Source organism: Stegodyphus dumicola, chromosome 3 (assembly GCF_044657685.1).
Source record: "Stegodyphus dumicola isolate Sdum_Otavi_A_Nest chromosome 3, ASM4465768v1".
NCBI classification, from domain to species: domain Eukaryota; kingdom Metazoa; phylum Arthropoda; class Arachnida; order Araneae; family Eresidae; genus Stegodyphus; species Stegodyphus dumicola.
Genome location: NC_140770.1, coordinates 60,863,473 through 60,876,905, shown reverse-complemented (window position 1 = coordinate 60,876,905; position 13,433 = coordinate 60,863,473). Strand labels below are relative to the sequence as shown.

The window sequence follows — 13,433 nt, the reverse complement described above, 5'->3', positions numbered from 1 at the left end:
ACCATGAGATTCACATTCGGGAAAAAGAAACTCTTGAATCTTTCATTGCCTGACACTGATGGTAAAGAAAAATCATATTTTCCATTTATGTGCAGCCAAAAGTATTCAATATCTTCGGCTGGCGAGTTAGAAATTCTGGTGACATTTCACACGCACAAAAATCTTTCAATTTTGATTAATGATCCCAATTTCAATCCCCCTTTACCATCCGCGTTTTAAGATTTTTTTGATTTTCTAATTGTTTCTCCTTTCCACTTTTTTCACTTGAAAAATTTATCAAGAACATTTGGATATTTGTTTCTAAATTAAAATATTTTCAATTCTGGCAAACCGACATATAAAGCTTTAAAATATTGATTTTATTTGTTCTTTTTTCTGAAAATATATGCATTTAATTCCCAAAAGCAGAAATTCCAAATTTTTTGCTTATGTTCAATTTAGACAGCTTTTCCCCTTATTATTTTCAGCTGTGCGATACTTTGATCTACATAAGAATATTAAAATAGAAGGAATTAATTATATAGATTAATATGCAACTATTATTTGTTTTTATGTAAAATAAATCTAACTATTAAGAATAATTTTTATTCTTATATTAAAAATGTTTTCTTAAACATGAAAACTGATTAAAAATATCGGCTTGTTAATCCATTAATACATAAAACAACAAAATAAAAAACTTACTTGTTTCGACAGCTGTTCTTCACACAGTTTATACAATGTGTAAAATTTTCTTGCCAGAGTTATATTTTCCAAAAACCCGCAGCTTGCCAATTTCACTCTTATTATTATTTGTCTGTCCGGAACCATCATAGCTACAGTACGAAATTGTATTTTCAGATTTTCTGGAAGTTCTTGCCGGCCAGCATAACCAGGATTCTAAAATAAATAAATAACTGATTGATTCTAAAATAACTCAAAACTGATGTTCATACATGTTTTGATTTTTCAAGGAAATACGATTCAGTATTAAATTTTCGATTTAAAAACAAAAATATTTTTTGATTACTACTTATATTCATTACATTTCATCAAACCCAGAAATCTCAGGCTAAGTCAAGAGAAATTCAAAATGCTTTTTTTTTTATTATTGAAATGGATCCAAATTTACACTCAACTTGTAAAGAAATATTTCGTAATTGGCTTCAGTTTTCATCGATAGATTGTACCAGCAACCACGTTTTGGTTATTGTTGGAATTTTCTAGAATCTTCTAGATTGTTATTTTCACTGGTATCGCGTTGCCTTTCGTCATTTTCACTACTGCAGCTAAAGAAAAAGGATCTATAGTAAAACCTTCGAAACTACCAGTGCAAATTAAAAACCTTGACGCTGATTCTTGTTATTTGAACTTCTGATAAATGTTATTCGGCTTGTTACTTTTACTTTAATTAGATTTGTAGTTAGTTGTCTAAAATAGTATCCCTCTTTCCAGGATGGTCATGAAGTAGTGCAAAGCATTGTTATTGACAATCAGCCACTTTGTTTACATGATTTAATTCGAAGCCATTGTTGTGTTGTGTTACGGTCTGTACCTCTTCCCAATCATAATTAAAAAAATTTTCATTTTAAAAATTTGGAATCAATCAAATTTGCCCTTCTTAAGAAGATTCTTAAAGCTGTAACTGGCATGCACTCTGTTTTCCTTCGCCTTACGATAGAAAACTTCCCTGTTGGATTCTTCCATGTTTTGTGTCAGAGAGGACTCGTAGCAATGCAGTGATTAGTAATATTAAGAAATATGTTTATTGCCCGTTCTTCTCTGTGTCTTTCTTTATGCACAGAATAATTTTTGTATTTATGTAACTTTCAAACAGAAATTAAACAAAAAATTTGCTTGCGGTTTGTAATGCAGGATCGGGTTCTTTAGTGGAACATTCGCTATGCGAACTGCAGCTGTATAATATCATATTCAAAATATTTCAAACAGAAGTTATAACGCTTTTAATGATCAACAGTACTGACGCAACTTGATCACTCAGATCAAGATTTTCAGGTCAGTTTATCTCAAGAGGGGTGGAGGATATTTAAAAACTTTTCTCTTAAATAAGAAGGTATAAAACATGTTACAATACATGTTATATTATAAGAGATGGTCAAAATTTTAAATTCGAGCACTGTAATTATTCATTCAATGTAATCATTCAATAGAGAGAAAATTGAAGAAATTACCTCTCTGCAATTGTCAATCAAAATTTTATGCTATACACCTCTTACAAGATTTATTTTGTGCAGTGTTTGAGTCATGGCGATCTAGAACACTAGATAAGGTTATTTGCAAAGAAATAAAAATTGTTTTTCACTCTTCACATTTCATAAATATACCTTTCTCCACATACTTTATGGAAGTTCTTTTCCTATTTTTAGAAAGATCCAATTAAAATAGAATTTCCTTGCAAGAAATTCGCATTGTCAGAATTGACATACAACTATTTAAGTAATACTGCCAGCGGTCTAAGATTTTCTCTTCCCTTTCTACTTAACTTCATGAGTTTCCATGTGAAATTCTTTTATAAGACTTACAGAATTATTTTAAAAAGCGTCTGCAATCTAGAAAATAAAATTCGTAAGCTATCTGGATTTCGTGCATATTCTAATTCTAAAAGTGCGTATTTTATTTAGTGAATATTCTGAAAGTGCTTGATAATCCATTCCGCGCTTTAAAAAGAACTTTATGTCTGCCTCCCGTATTTTCCCTAACATGGTTAGTTGAATTTGGCTGGATTCAGCTTAGTTAATGTCAGTTGCCTTATTAATTTCGTGTTCTTTCTCAAGCTTTTAATAATTATGAATAAATTATTATGAGGAAACTTTACTCCTTACTTTGAATTTGACATAGTAATTAATTAAAACTGCTTTAAAATGAATTCTGCAAAGAATTTTTCGTGGCGTCTGTACGAACATATGTACGTACGTACGTATCTCGCATAACTCAAAAACGAGTAGCCTCAGAACGTTGAAATTTTGTATATAGGACTGCTGAACGCTGCTCAAGTGGACTGCCGCCCTTAACTATAGTAAGCCTTACGGTATTTGTTTATAACATGTAGATGTGCACCTCGTATTCTGGTTGCAATCGGCCGCGCCAAACGTATATAAATATATTTATATATATATCCACTCTGTTACCCGGCTCAGTAATCTCAGTTTCTTTACTCTTATATGTTTGTAAATTGTACATTTTTTGCTTTAAAAATGATTGAATTATGTTGTTCTTATCTTTCGGTTGAGGTTTTTATGCCTTTAGTAAATCTGCATGCAATATTTTTAGAATTATCAACAATTTTAAAGTTGTTTAAGTGCCGCTAAGCCTAATAATGTTTATGATGGCGGCCATTGCTTGTTTACATTTGAAACAGCAGAGTAGTGGATTTGTTGCCAATCTAGAGAAACGTAGCTTCGCAACAACAAAGATAATGCCTTCATTTATTATTGCGAATTAAATCATGCTTAATCATTTCTGGAATTTTTTCGAGGAAATCGGTGTTTAAGATTTACTTCGTAAATTTTAATACAGATATTTTGAGTTTTTGTGTATTTTTACCTTCTCGCGAAGGGAGAACTGAATTAATTGAATACGAAATACTAAATAGTCTGTGAAAAACTGTTTCTTTTTTGTTTTGTTTTCTTAATTTCTTTTATACATCGTTCTAGCTTTATTATAGTATTTGAATAGAACATGTGGCAACGATTAGATAATTCTTTAAATGATATAAATTTTGTGCATTCTGAGTTATAATATGAAAGAAATATAATACTGTTAAGTGAACCTAGCGCCAAGTGTCGCTATGGTAAACAGATAGAGTGAATTTTAAAGAATTCGTTTATTGTATTGTGGTTTATACGCTGTCAGCAAAGTAGGTTTAATTCAATCCAATAAGTTTAAACGGAATGCAAGAAAAAATGCGTATAATTTAATATTCCGTACAAGGAAGTCATGTGGTGTACACATAAGATTTTTTTAAATTAAGATGAATCTGAAGTCGCTTAAGTCATTAAAAAAAAAGACGAATTGACGCTCGTGGCGGATTAATAATTCCGATAATAATAATAAGTTAAGATTAATAATTCCGAGCAGGGCGAAAATAGTTACTTTGAAAACTTTAATAGAAAGTTCATAAGTTTATGCAAATGATGCTGAATTTGTGCAAAATGTTATTAATAAAATTTTAGAGGAAAAGAAAATGCAAAGTGAGAAACAAAAATCGGAAAGCGAAATTAGATTAGAGATAGAGAAAATAAAACTTTCTCAGTTAGAGGCGGAATTAGCTTCAGCTAACAATAGTAAAAACTTGCTAGAAAATCCAAACGTTGAGACGTACACATCCAAATCGAAATATGTCAAATTTAATTAAAAGTGTCTTGAAAGGGCTTTTAGGACAAAACAAGTCTCTGAAGATTTAAAAGCAGAAATATTATTAAATATTTTGGGAGAAAAAATCACAAATTTAATGGTATATGTGAAGGAAGAAGATATTAATAATTACGATGAAGTAAAGTCTATAATTTTAAAGGAATTTCAGTCAACTCCTCGAGAGTGCTTAAATTATTTTCGTTCTACGCAAAAATTGACATCTGGGAACTTTGTACAATTCACATCAAGGTTAAGTGCAAATTTTGAATATTATTGTCAGTTGAGAAATGTAAAAGATTTTAAATCTTTATATGATCTTATGGTTTCAGATAAAATATTGTGAACTTGATCGTGAATTAAAGACCCATATAGCAGTTAAACAGGGAGAGACATGGTTCGAATCCCAAACTTTAGGTTCTGAATGCGATATTTATTTATCATCAAAAGGTAAACAGAAACTACAATCCCTTTTTACAAAATCATTTACAGGTAACGATAATAAAAGAGGCGATGGAAATAATGTTAATAAACATCGTAATTATAATTACAAAAATATGTCTAATGTATATGTATCTGGAGCTAGAGATCAAACATGTATTTTGTGTAAAACTAATCCAAACCACCCGTTACAAAATTCTCCTAATTTTAAACGGTAAATGAGCGAGTTGAAATAATTAAGCAAAATAATATTTCCTTCAAATGATTTTCTTTTGAGGGTAATGAAAAAAGATATAGACCGAGAAATCGTTGTTGTGGGAAACTTCATCACCTTATGATTCATTTCCCTGAAAGAGGTTATCACACTTGGCTACAGACCCTGCTAGACGGGACTTTTCTGAGAAACGAGATTCTGGTAGCACTGGTTTAAACGGGAGAGTTCTTAGAAAAAAGAGCCCCGCCTGAAGCGAAGTCCCGCCTAGCTACAGAAACGATGTTACGGCTACGAGGGATTTTTTCAAACTCACCGAAAATGTCTCGGATGGACCCAAGGTCATCTTGATGGGAGAAGGCCGAATCCAAAGGGATTCCCCCCTGATGTGACGTCACGTGCGAGGGCAATCCTACTACGGCCATGTTCAGACAGTATGAGTGTAAACAGAGCTCACGATTAAGCTAGAAGGTATGCAGCATTAACTGTTCCTTAAATATAGTAAATTTAACTTTTAGCAAGATCCAAGCTAAGTTTATTTATTAGTCTCTTAAATGTTTTCCTTTAATTAATTCTGTTTCACCTGTACTTCTTAGAAGTTAGTTCGTGATACTAAACAAACAGTTTTATGATAAATGCAAGCTAAAGAAATCCCCCCCCATTTTTATTCATGTTCTAATACATATTACATATGCCTAACACTCATGTTAAATATTATAACAATCCAGTAAATTTCTTTTGTATCTTTCATTTTTAAACTATGTATCAACCACGAATCTCGTAATGCTTTATTAGAATCATTTCTTCTTCTAAATTAAACAAGAATAATAATATTACAAAAAATTCTTAAAAGTTAAAAAATATTGAGCTCGAGTTTTACATATATTTTGTACATTCACTAAGCTTAAATAGGAATGTATTAATAATTATAGTCTACAGCGTATTAATTATATAGCATTAAATAATTCACCGTAATTCCTTTTCCTTTAATTATTATTTAATTAAGGCGCATAATACAGTGTTAATTGAATTTTTACAGATGCCGCGAAAATGTAACGGGCTAATCTTTGGAATATGGTAACAGGTAGTTTGGCGACATTTTGGTAAGGCGATAAAGGTTACTAGCTAGGATTTTAGCAGTGTACATGGATAAAGTCAAGAGTGTGCGTAATGCCATTTTTGTCCAATTCTGAAATGTTTTTTTTTTTAGGTGAAAATAGGTCGACGTGTACACCGTGTATGTGCAATTCTTAAAAACGCGGCAAGCAGTTTGCGATTCTGCACTTTCTCCCAATTTCACACCTAATCTTCGTCATGATTAAACACTTTTGTTCCATAAAAGTTCTAGCATAAGCGTAATTCGGCTAGCAGATTGTTGGAAAAAAAATGTTGAGTTAAAAAAAAAAAACATGCTTTTACTTCGTGAAAACTAGCAGGTTGCTGTAGCAGGGTTTGTCGCCAAAAAATCACCAAGTTACCATAATCCAAAGATTAACCATGTAGCGTTCCGGGATGCAAGTCAAATTGCTATCCAAATGAACAGCATATTACGACTTTTAAGTTCCTCAAAGATGAACTGCTATGTAAAATATGGATTAGTAAAATTAATAGGAAAGTCTTTGTACCAGGATCGTGTGCTTTTGTATTCATTTTGATGAACGTTTCATCATAAGAGACAACAAAGCAACACGACCTGATGAGACAGTATTAACACATCAAAGAAAAGTGCCAGTTTTATCAAAAGATGCATATCCGAATATTTTTTACGGTTAATCTAAATATTTATCTTGTTCTTTACCGCAAAATCGGAAGACATCAGAAGTGAGGACAAGAGAAATAAAAGAACGGTGTGAAATTAATTTTAAAAAAAACTATGTGCTGCAGATAACACTGCCTCCTTTTCAGAATTTTTGAAACTTTACAACAATAAAGAAAGCATCTGATTATATACTTTTTTTTTGCGTATTGAGATGGAAGATTGCCCTGCAGTGAATGTGTCATTTAAAGTCGAGCATGATTTAACTGTTTACGTTTTTTGTGAAGGTTTAAACATAACAAATATGTTTGAAGTTTGAATGGCTTCTGGGAAAAGATCTACTATGTAATAAATGCTTAAAATTACAGTTAGTCTAAGAAATGCTGGATTTGGTAGCTGAAACTCTTCAGAAATGTTTCGAAAATACATTAGAACAGATTATGATAAACCGATTAAATTTTTTTAGGGAAAAGATTTCATTATTGAAAGCTAAACGCCTAACATACACAGCTGAAATGATGACATAAACTTGCACATTATTTTATAACAGTCCTACGTGTTGTTCTCGAATACGAGAAAGTTCGTCTTTGATTTTACGGCATCCTTCCTACTTAAAAAAAAGTTAACATTAAATGTTGGGTACTTAAGAGATGAATACTTTGCATTTAACCCCCGACAACAAGGTTAAATGCAAAGTATTTGTCACATTCTTGCCACTAGGTGGCGAGCATCTCTTCCTTTACTTTTGCTGCAATTAAGTTCCGAGAACAGTCGAGATTGGAACCGCTCTGAGGAGCGTAAAGACTCAGAACTAAAAATGTACTGTCTTAAAATAATTATCACCTACCTTGTAAATAGTGTATATTAGCTTTTTATTCCAATAAATAATTAAAAGACAAGATGGCTTGTTAGCAGTAATAGAAACTCTTACTGAAAACGTCATTATTAGAAGCCTGGCGTCGTGAACACTGAAGATGCAGCAGGTAAGGAATTTTACATTAATTTTATTATAAATAGAAGAACCTGATGCAACATTTTTATGGCGCCCGAACAGGGACGCCAGGTTTTTTGAAAAGTTCTAATAAAGTGAATTCAAAAGCTGAATATTAAAATTGAAGATTTTAATACTTGTTCTTGAAGTATTCAGCAAAAGAATAATTTTGTTTTCTAAGTAAGAGTTAAATATTTGTTTTTCATGAGACGTATATTTTTTGTGTAAACGTTTGAATCTAAGAAAGATAATGGCTGAAGTAGATAAATTAAAAAAGAAAAGAAGTATCTTAAGAACTGCCGTTACAAAACTATTTAAGAAAATCGAAAGTGAATTAAATAAATCTGAAGGTAGTATTAATGAGCTCGAAGAATTGTTAGAACAGCTTAATGCTAAAACCGAAACGCTATCTAATGCCGATGTGGAAGTTGAACCAATTCTGAGTGTAGACGAATTCGAAAATGAATTCGAAATTACAGAACAATATCGCGAGAAGATAACGTTATGGAAATTCAGGCTTAAGAAACGGATTAAGGAACTTAATCATGACTTAAATGCACCGAACACACAGCAAAATATAAAAGATACACCTAATGTTAAATTACCAAAACTTTCGATTCCCGTATTTTATTGGAACAGTAGTCAATGGCTTACTTTTTGGAATAGTTTTGAGTCCTCAATACATAATAACGAATCATTGAACAAAGTAGACAAATTTAATTACCTGAAAGCATATTTAGGAGGAACAGCTGCTAGCTGCGTTCAAGGACTTCCGTTATCGCCAAAACATTATGATTCAGCAATTCAAATCTTCCACGACCGTTTTGGAAGGAGAGACATTCTTATTAATGCACACATGAATAATTTGCTGAATATTGAATCATTAAAAAATGCGAATGACATAAAAACATTTCGTAATTTGTATGATAAAGTACAAACACAGATTAGATGTCTCGAAGCGTTAGATGTTGTATCGGAATCTTACAGCGCTTTGCTGTGTCCGATGATTTTGAAGTTATTGCCTTCAGAATTAACGCTTGAATTTCATAGAACACAAAATGTTGGCACCGATTATAACATAAAAGATTTAATGTCATTTTTACACGCAGAACTTTCATCCCGTGAACGCACGAGGTCAACGGTTTCGCAACAGCAAAAAGTATCCGATCGGCGACAGTCTTCTTCCCCCCCCTGGAACGAAAAGCGCATATGGTTTCTCAAATAGACATAATAAACCAAAGATTCCGACCGCTACTGATTTGTTTACAAAATCCGAATGCAGAGAGGAAAATATGAACTGCGTCTTCTGTAATCAATTCCACAAGATTTATGACTGTAGTTTCGTTTCCGGCTTATCATTACAAGAAAAAAGGGACATTTTAAAAAGAAAATGTGCTTGCTATAAATGCCTAAAATTACACCATTTGGCTCAAAACTGAAGAACAAAAATAACTTGTTCTATTTGTAAAAAACAACATGCAACTATTATGTGTAATAAACAAAATCCTTCTGTCGAGGTTTCGGAAATTAAAAAAGACGAACAGATAGAAAATAAAGTACTTTCAAATCAAGCAGGATGTTCAGAAGTAGATTTGCAAACTTTAGTTGTTCGCATATATGGAAGAGCGAATAACCAATTTGTTCGAGCGATAATTGACACCGGAAGTCAAAACTCATACATAAGCAGGTATGCAGCAGAAAGGTTACAATTAAGAAGCTTAGGTGAACAAAGTGTAACCCACGGACTTTTCGGTGGCATAGAAGTTTCGGAAAAACATAAACATTATAGAATAAAATTGGGTAGCGTAGATAAACGGTATAATTGCGAAATCAATGTATTGGATGAAAGAAAAATATGTTCTTCGGTCCCTAAAATCAAAAATATACACTGGATTGGGGAACTTAGAAGAAGAGGAATTTACGTCAGTGATGTTTTTGGAAATGGAAATTGCAGATTATTCCAGGAGAACCCCCAAGAGATTCATTTGTTGTTAGGGGCAGATGTTGCTGCAAATTTATTTACAGGTAAAATCGAAGTTCTTCCTTGGGGAAGATTAGTTGCTGTAAGTACAAGACTTGGGTGGACAGTCATGGGGAAAGCGAACACTGACAATTACGAAATAGAAAATTCCTTTTCCACGCTTTCGTTATCTTTACATATTTCTGATGCCACTCTGTCAGAAATGTGGAGGCTTGATGTTATCGGAATAAAAGATCCAGTTACAAAGAAGGCTAAAGAGGAAAGGGATTTGCAATCAAAATTGCAGTTCGAAAATTCTGTATCTCTAAACGAAGAGGGGCGTTATGAAGTCGCACTTCCGTGGGCGGAGAATCATGTACCACTCTCCACCCACAAGGATTTAGCGTTGAAACGTCTACAATCTACCACCCAGAAACTTTTATCTCAAAATTTATTTTCTTCATACAATGCAGTTTTTAATGACTGGTGTAACTTAGGAGTGATCGAAGAAGTTAAAGAAAATATTGCTGTTGACTATGGACATTATTTACCGCATAGACCGGTGATCAAAGAAAATAGCTCAACACCAATTCGACCGGTGTTTGATGCGTCTGCGAGGAAACAATCGTCTCCTTCTCTAAATCAGTGTTTGGAGTGTGGACCAAATTTGATAGAACTAATTCCATCTCTTTTGTTGAGATTTCGGGAAAGCAAGTTTGCTGCTATAGCAGACATTGAAAAGGCTTTCTTACAGATCAGTGTAAGGCCTCAAGATAGAGACTGGCTTCGGTTTTTCTGGTGGAATGATGTGGAAGAAAGGAAAACGAAAATATTTCGTCATACTAGGGTAGTATTTGGGGTTAAGAGTAGTCCTTTCCTTTTGGCAGCTGTTATAGAATTCCATCTACAAAAGTACATGAAAAATTCTTCATATGATACGGAGATAATAGCTAAACTCTTGCGTAGCTTCTACGTAGATAACGTTGTTGCCAGTTTTGACAAAGAATCCGAGATGATTCAGTTCATCGAAAAATCTCGAGAAATAATGAATGAAGGAAAGTTTAATCTTCGAGGTTGGTTACATAACGGAGATAACTTGAAACAGGAAACTATTTCACCCGTATTGGATCTGTTATGGAACTCTCAGAAAGATAATTTAACTTTGAATCTGAATTGGCTAGAATATTTTGAAATGGGCATAATAACGAAGAGAACAATTCTCGCTGTAACACACAAAATATTTGATCCTATTGGTATTGTGAGTCCTGTTGTTCTCTTGTATCCTAAAGTATTGTTGCAGAACCTATGGAAAACAGGAATTTCTTGGGATACTGAAGTCGACGAGAGTACAAAACAAAATTTTGTGAATTGGTATAAAAGCCTTTTTCTCTTAAAAGAAATATCCCTCCTACGTTGGATACATTCCAGCAAGGACAATAGGAAGTTCTGCAGCATTCACACATTCTATGATGCCAGTAGTAATGCGTATGCTGCTGCAGTTTTCTTGAGAACTGTGACGAATTCTGGAGTTGAAGTTCATCTGTTGGCATCGAAATCTAGGGTAGCTCCCGTGAAATCTATTACGATCTCTCGTCTGGAATTGATAGCTGCCACGATAGGTGCCAGACTATGCTCTTCTGTTTTAAATGGTTTACAATGGCAAAATGTGGAAACGCATTTTTGGACGGATTCTACAACAGTTTTGACATGGATTCAAAGGGAAGAGATTGTCTGGGCTGTCTTTGTGGAAAACATAGTCAGGGAGATTAGGAAACTGACGGATCCAAAAACGTGGAAACATATTGCTGGAACAAAAAAATCCAGCTGACCTCCCATCAAGAGGTTGCACCGCTAAACAACTTTTAGCAGTTAGATGGTGGGAGGGCCCCGACTGGCTGAAGAAAAATCAGGAAGAATGGCCTATACAAAGAGAAATACCGGACATGGAAATAGTGAATTCAGAAAAAAGGAAATCAGTCATTTCTGCACTAAATACGCAAAGGGTAGAACATTTTTTTGAGAAATATTCATCTTACCATAAAATGTTAAGAATAACTGCTTGGATATGCAGATTTATCAACAACTGCAGAAGACCAGATTCTAAACAATCAGGAGAACTCACGGTCCCTGAAATAGAAACTGTAGAAAAGAAAATATGCAAGATAATACAAATAGAAGCATTTGGCAAAGAACTTAAAGTTAGCAACCTTTGTACCTTTTTTGACTCAGATGGCCTTATTCGGTTAAAGACCAAGATTACTAGAAGAGAGGAAGAAGAAAATTTTCTCTGTCCAATTGTATTGCCCTCAAATCATGACTTAGTTCATAGGTTAATTTTAGATTACCATTTGCGACTATCCCACGCTGGTGTGCAATTCGTACTAGCCAATATTCGACAGAAATTCTGGGTCTTGAGAGGAAGAAAAACAGTACGTAAAGTTCTTATGAAGTGTGTTCGCTGTAGAAGATATAGCGCAAAGAATATAGAGACTGTTCCAGCACCTCTTCCTGAAGATCGAGTTCGAGATGCTCTGGTGTTTGAAGTGACCGGAGTCGATGTAGCCGGTCCTCTTTATTTAAGAAAAGGAAAAAAGGCATGGATCTTGCTCTTTACTTGCGCGGTCTATCGCGCGATACATCTTGAACTGATAGAAAGTTTATCAACAAATGCGTTCATCTTGGGATTAAGGAGATTTATTGCCAGAAGAGGTCGTCCAGGTATTATTTACAGCGACAATGGTACTAATTTCGTTGGAACTGAAAATCTGTTAAGATCGATAGATTGGAAAGAAATAGAATGTCATTCAACTAGTATGAGAATACAGTGGAAGTTTAATCCCCCAACTGCTTCATGGTGGGGTGGTTGGTGGGAGAGGTTGGTACAAACAGTCAAGAAGATGTTGAGAAATGTTCTCGGAAAGTCCTGTGTCTCTTACGAGGAAATGTTGACTATACTTTGTGATATCGAATCAGTGATTAACTCAAGACCCCTTACGTACCTTTCAGAAGATCCAAATGATCTTACGGCACTAACTCCTTCAATGTTTCTACAAGATGTGCACGACGTCGGAGTACCAGACTTAGACTACCTGGATACCATCAATCTGACAAAAAGATACAAGTTCTTGCAGAACTTAAGAGAACATTTTCGCAAAAGATTTCGTGATGAATATTTAGCTATCCTAGTGCAAAAACCATCTAAACGATCTACTCGGACTATCAACAAAAATGACTTGGTGTTTGTCGGCAGCGACAACAAGAAGAGAATAGATTGGCCAATAGGTCGTGTTGTAGAACTATATCCTGGGAAAGACAACGAAGTACGTGTTGTCAAAGTGAAAACTGCAACGGGTGAACTCCTAAGACCTGTGAAACGTATTTATCCTCTCGAACTTGATAGACCTAACTTGTTTAGTGACTTCACCATGAACAGAAAAAACTCTGCCGATAAGTGTGACAGTGATATGAATTATCAAACTAGATATGGACGTAAACCTGTAAAACCTGTTACATATTTTTAAATTGCTATACTAATTTTTGTTTCTTTTCAGTATTTTAGAAATTTAATTGTCCTAACAATAGTCAATTGGAACATGTTATCTGGATATGATATGAATGTAATGCAGAAAATGTTTAGATGTGTAATCCTTCTTTGTAAGTATTAATTTTAGAGCATTAGTTACTTTTCATATTTGTGAAAGTTGTACTTGAATTTTTGTTTGAT

The 13,433-nt window shown here is 33.7% G+C and overlaps 1 protein-coding gene across 1 annotated transcript in view; it reads right to left on the bottom strand.

The window, feature by feature from the left end:
* Positions 1–13,433, bottom strand: part of Dhc1 (dynein axonemal heavy chain 1) — a 402,656-nt gene that overhangs the window by 227,817 nt on the left and 161,406 nt on the right. The window contains exon 36 of the mRNA XM_085812430.1: positions 685–879. Within this exon, the coding sequence (XP_085668556.1) occupies positions 685–879 (195 nt within the window). The remainder of the gene's footprint in view (positions 1–684; positions 880–13,433) is intronic.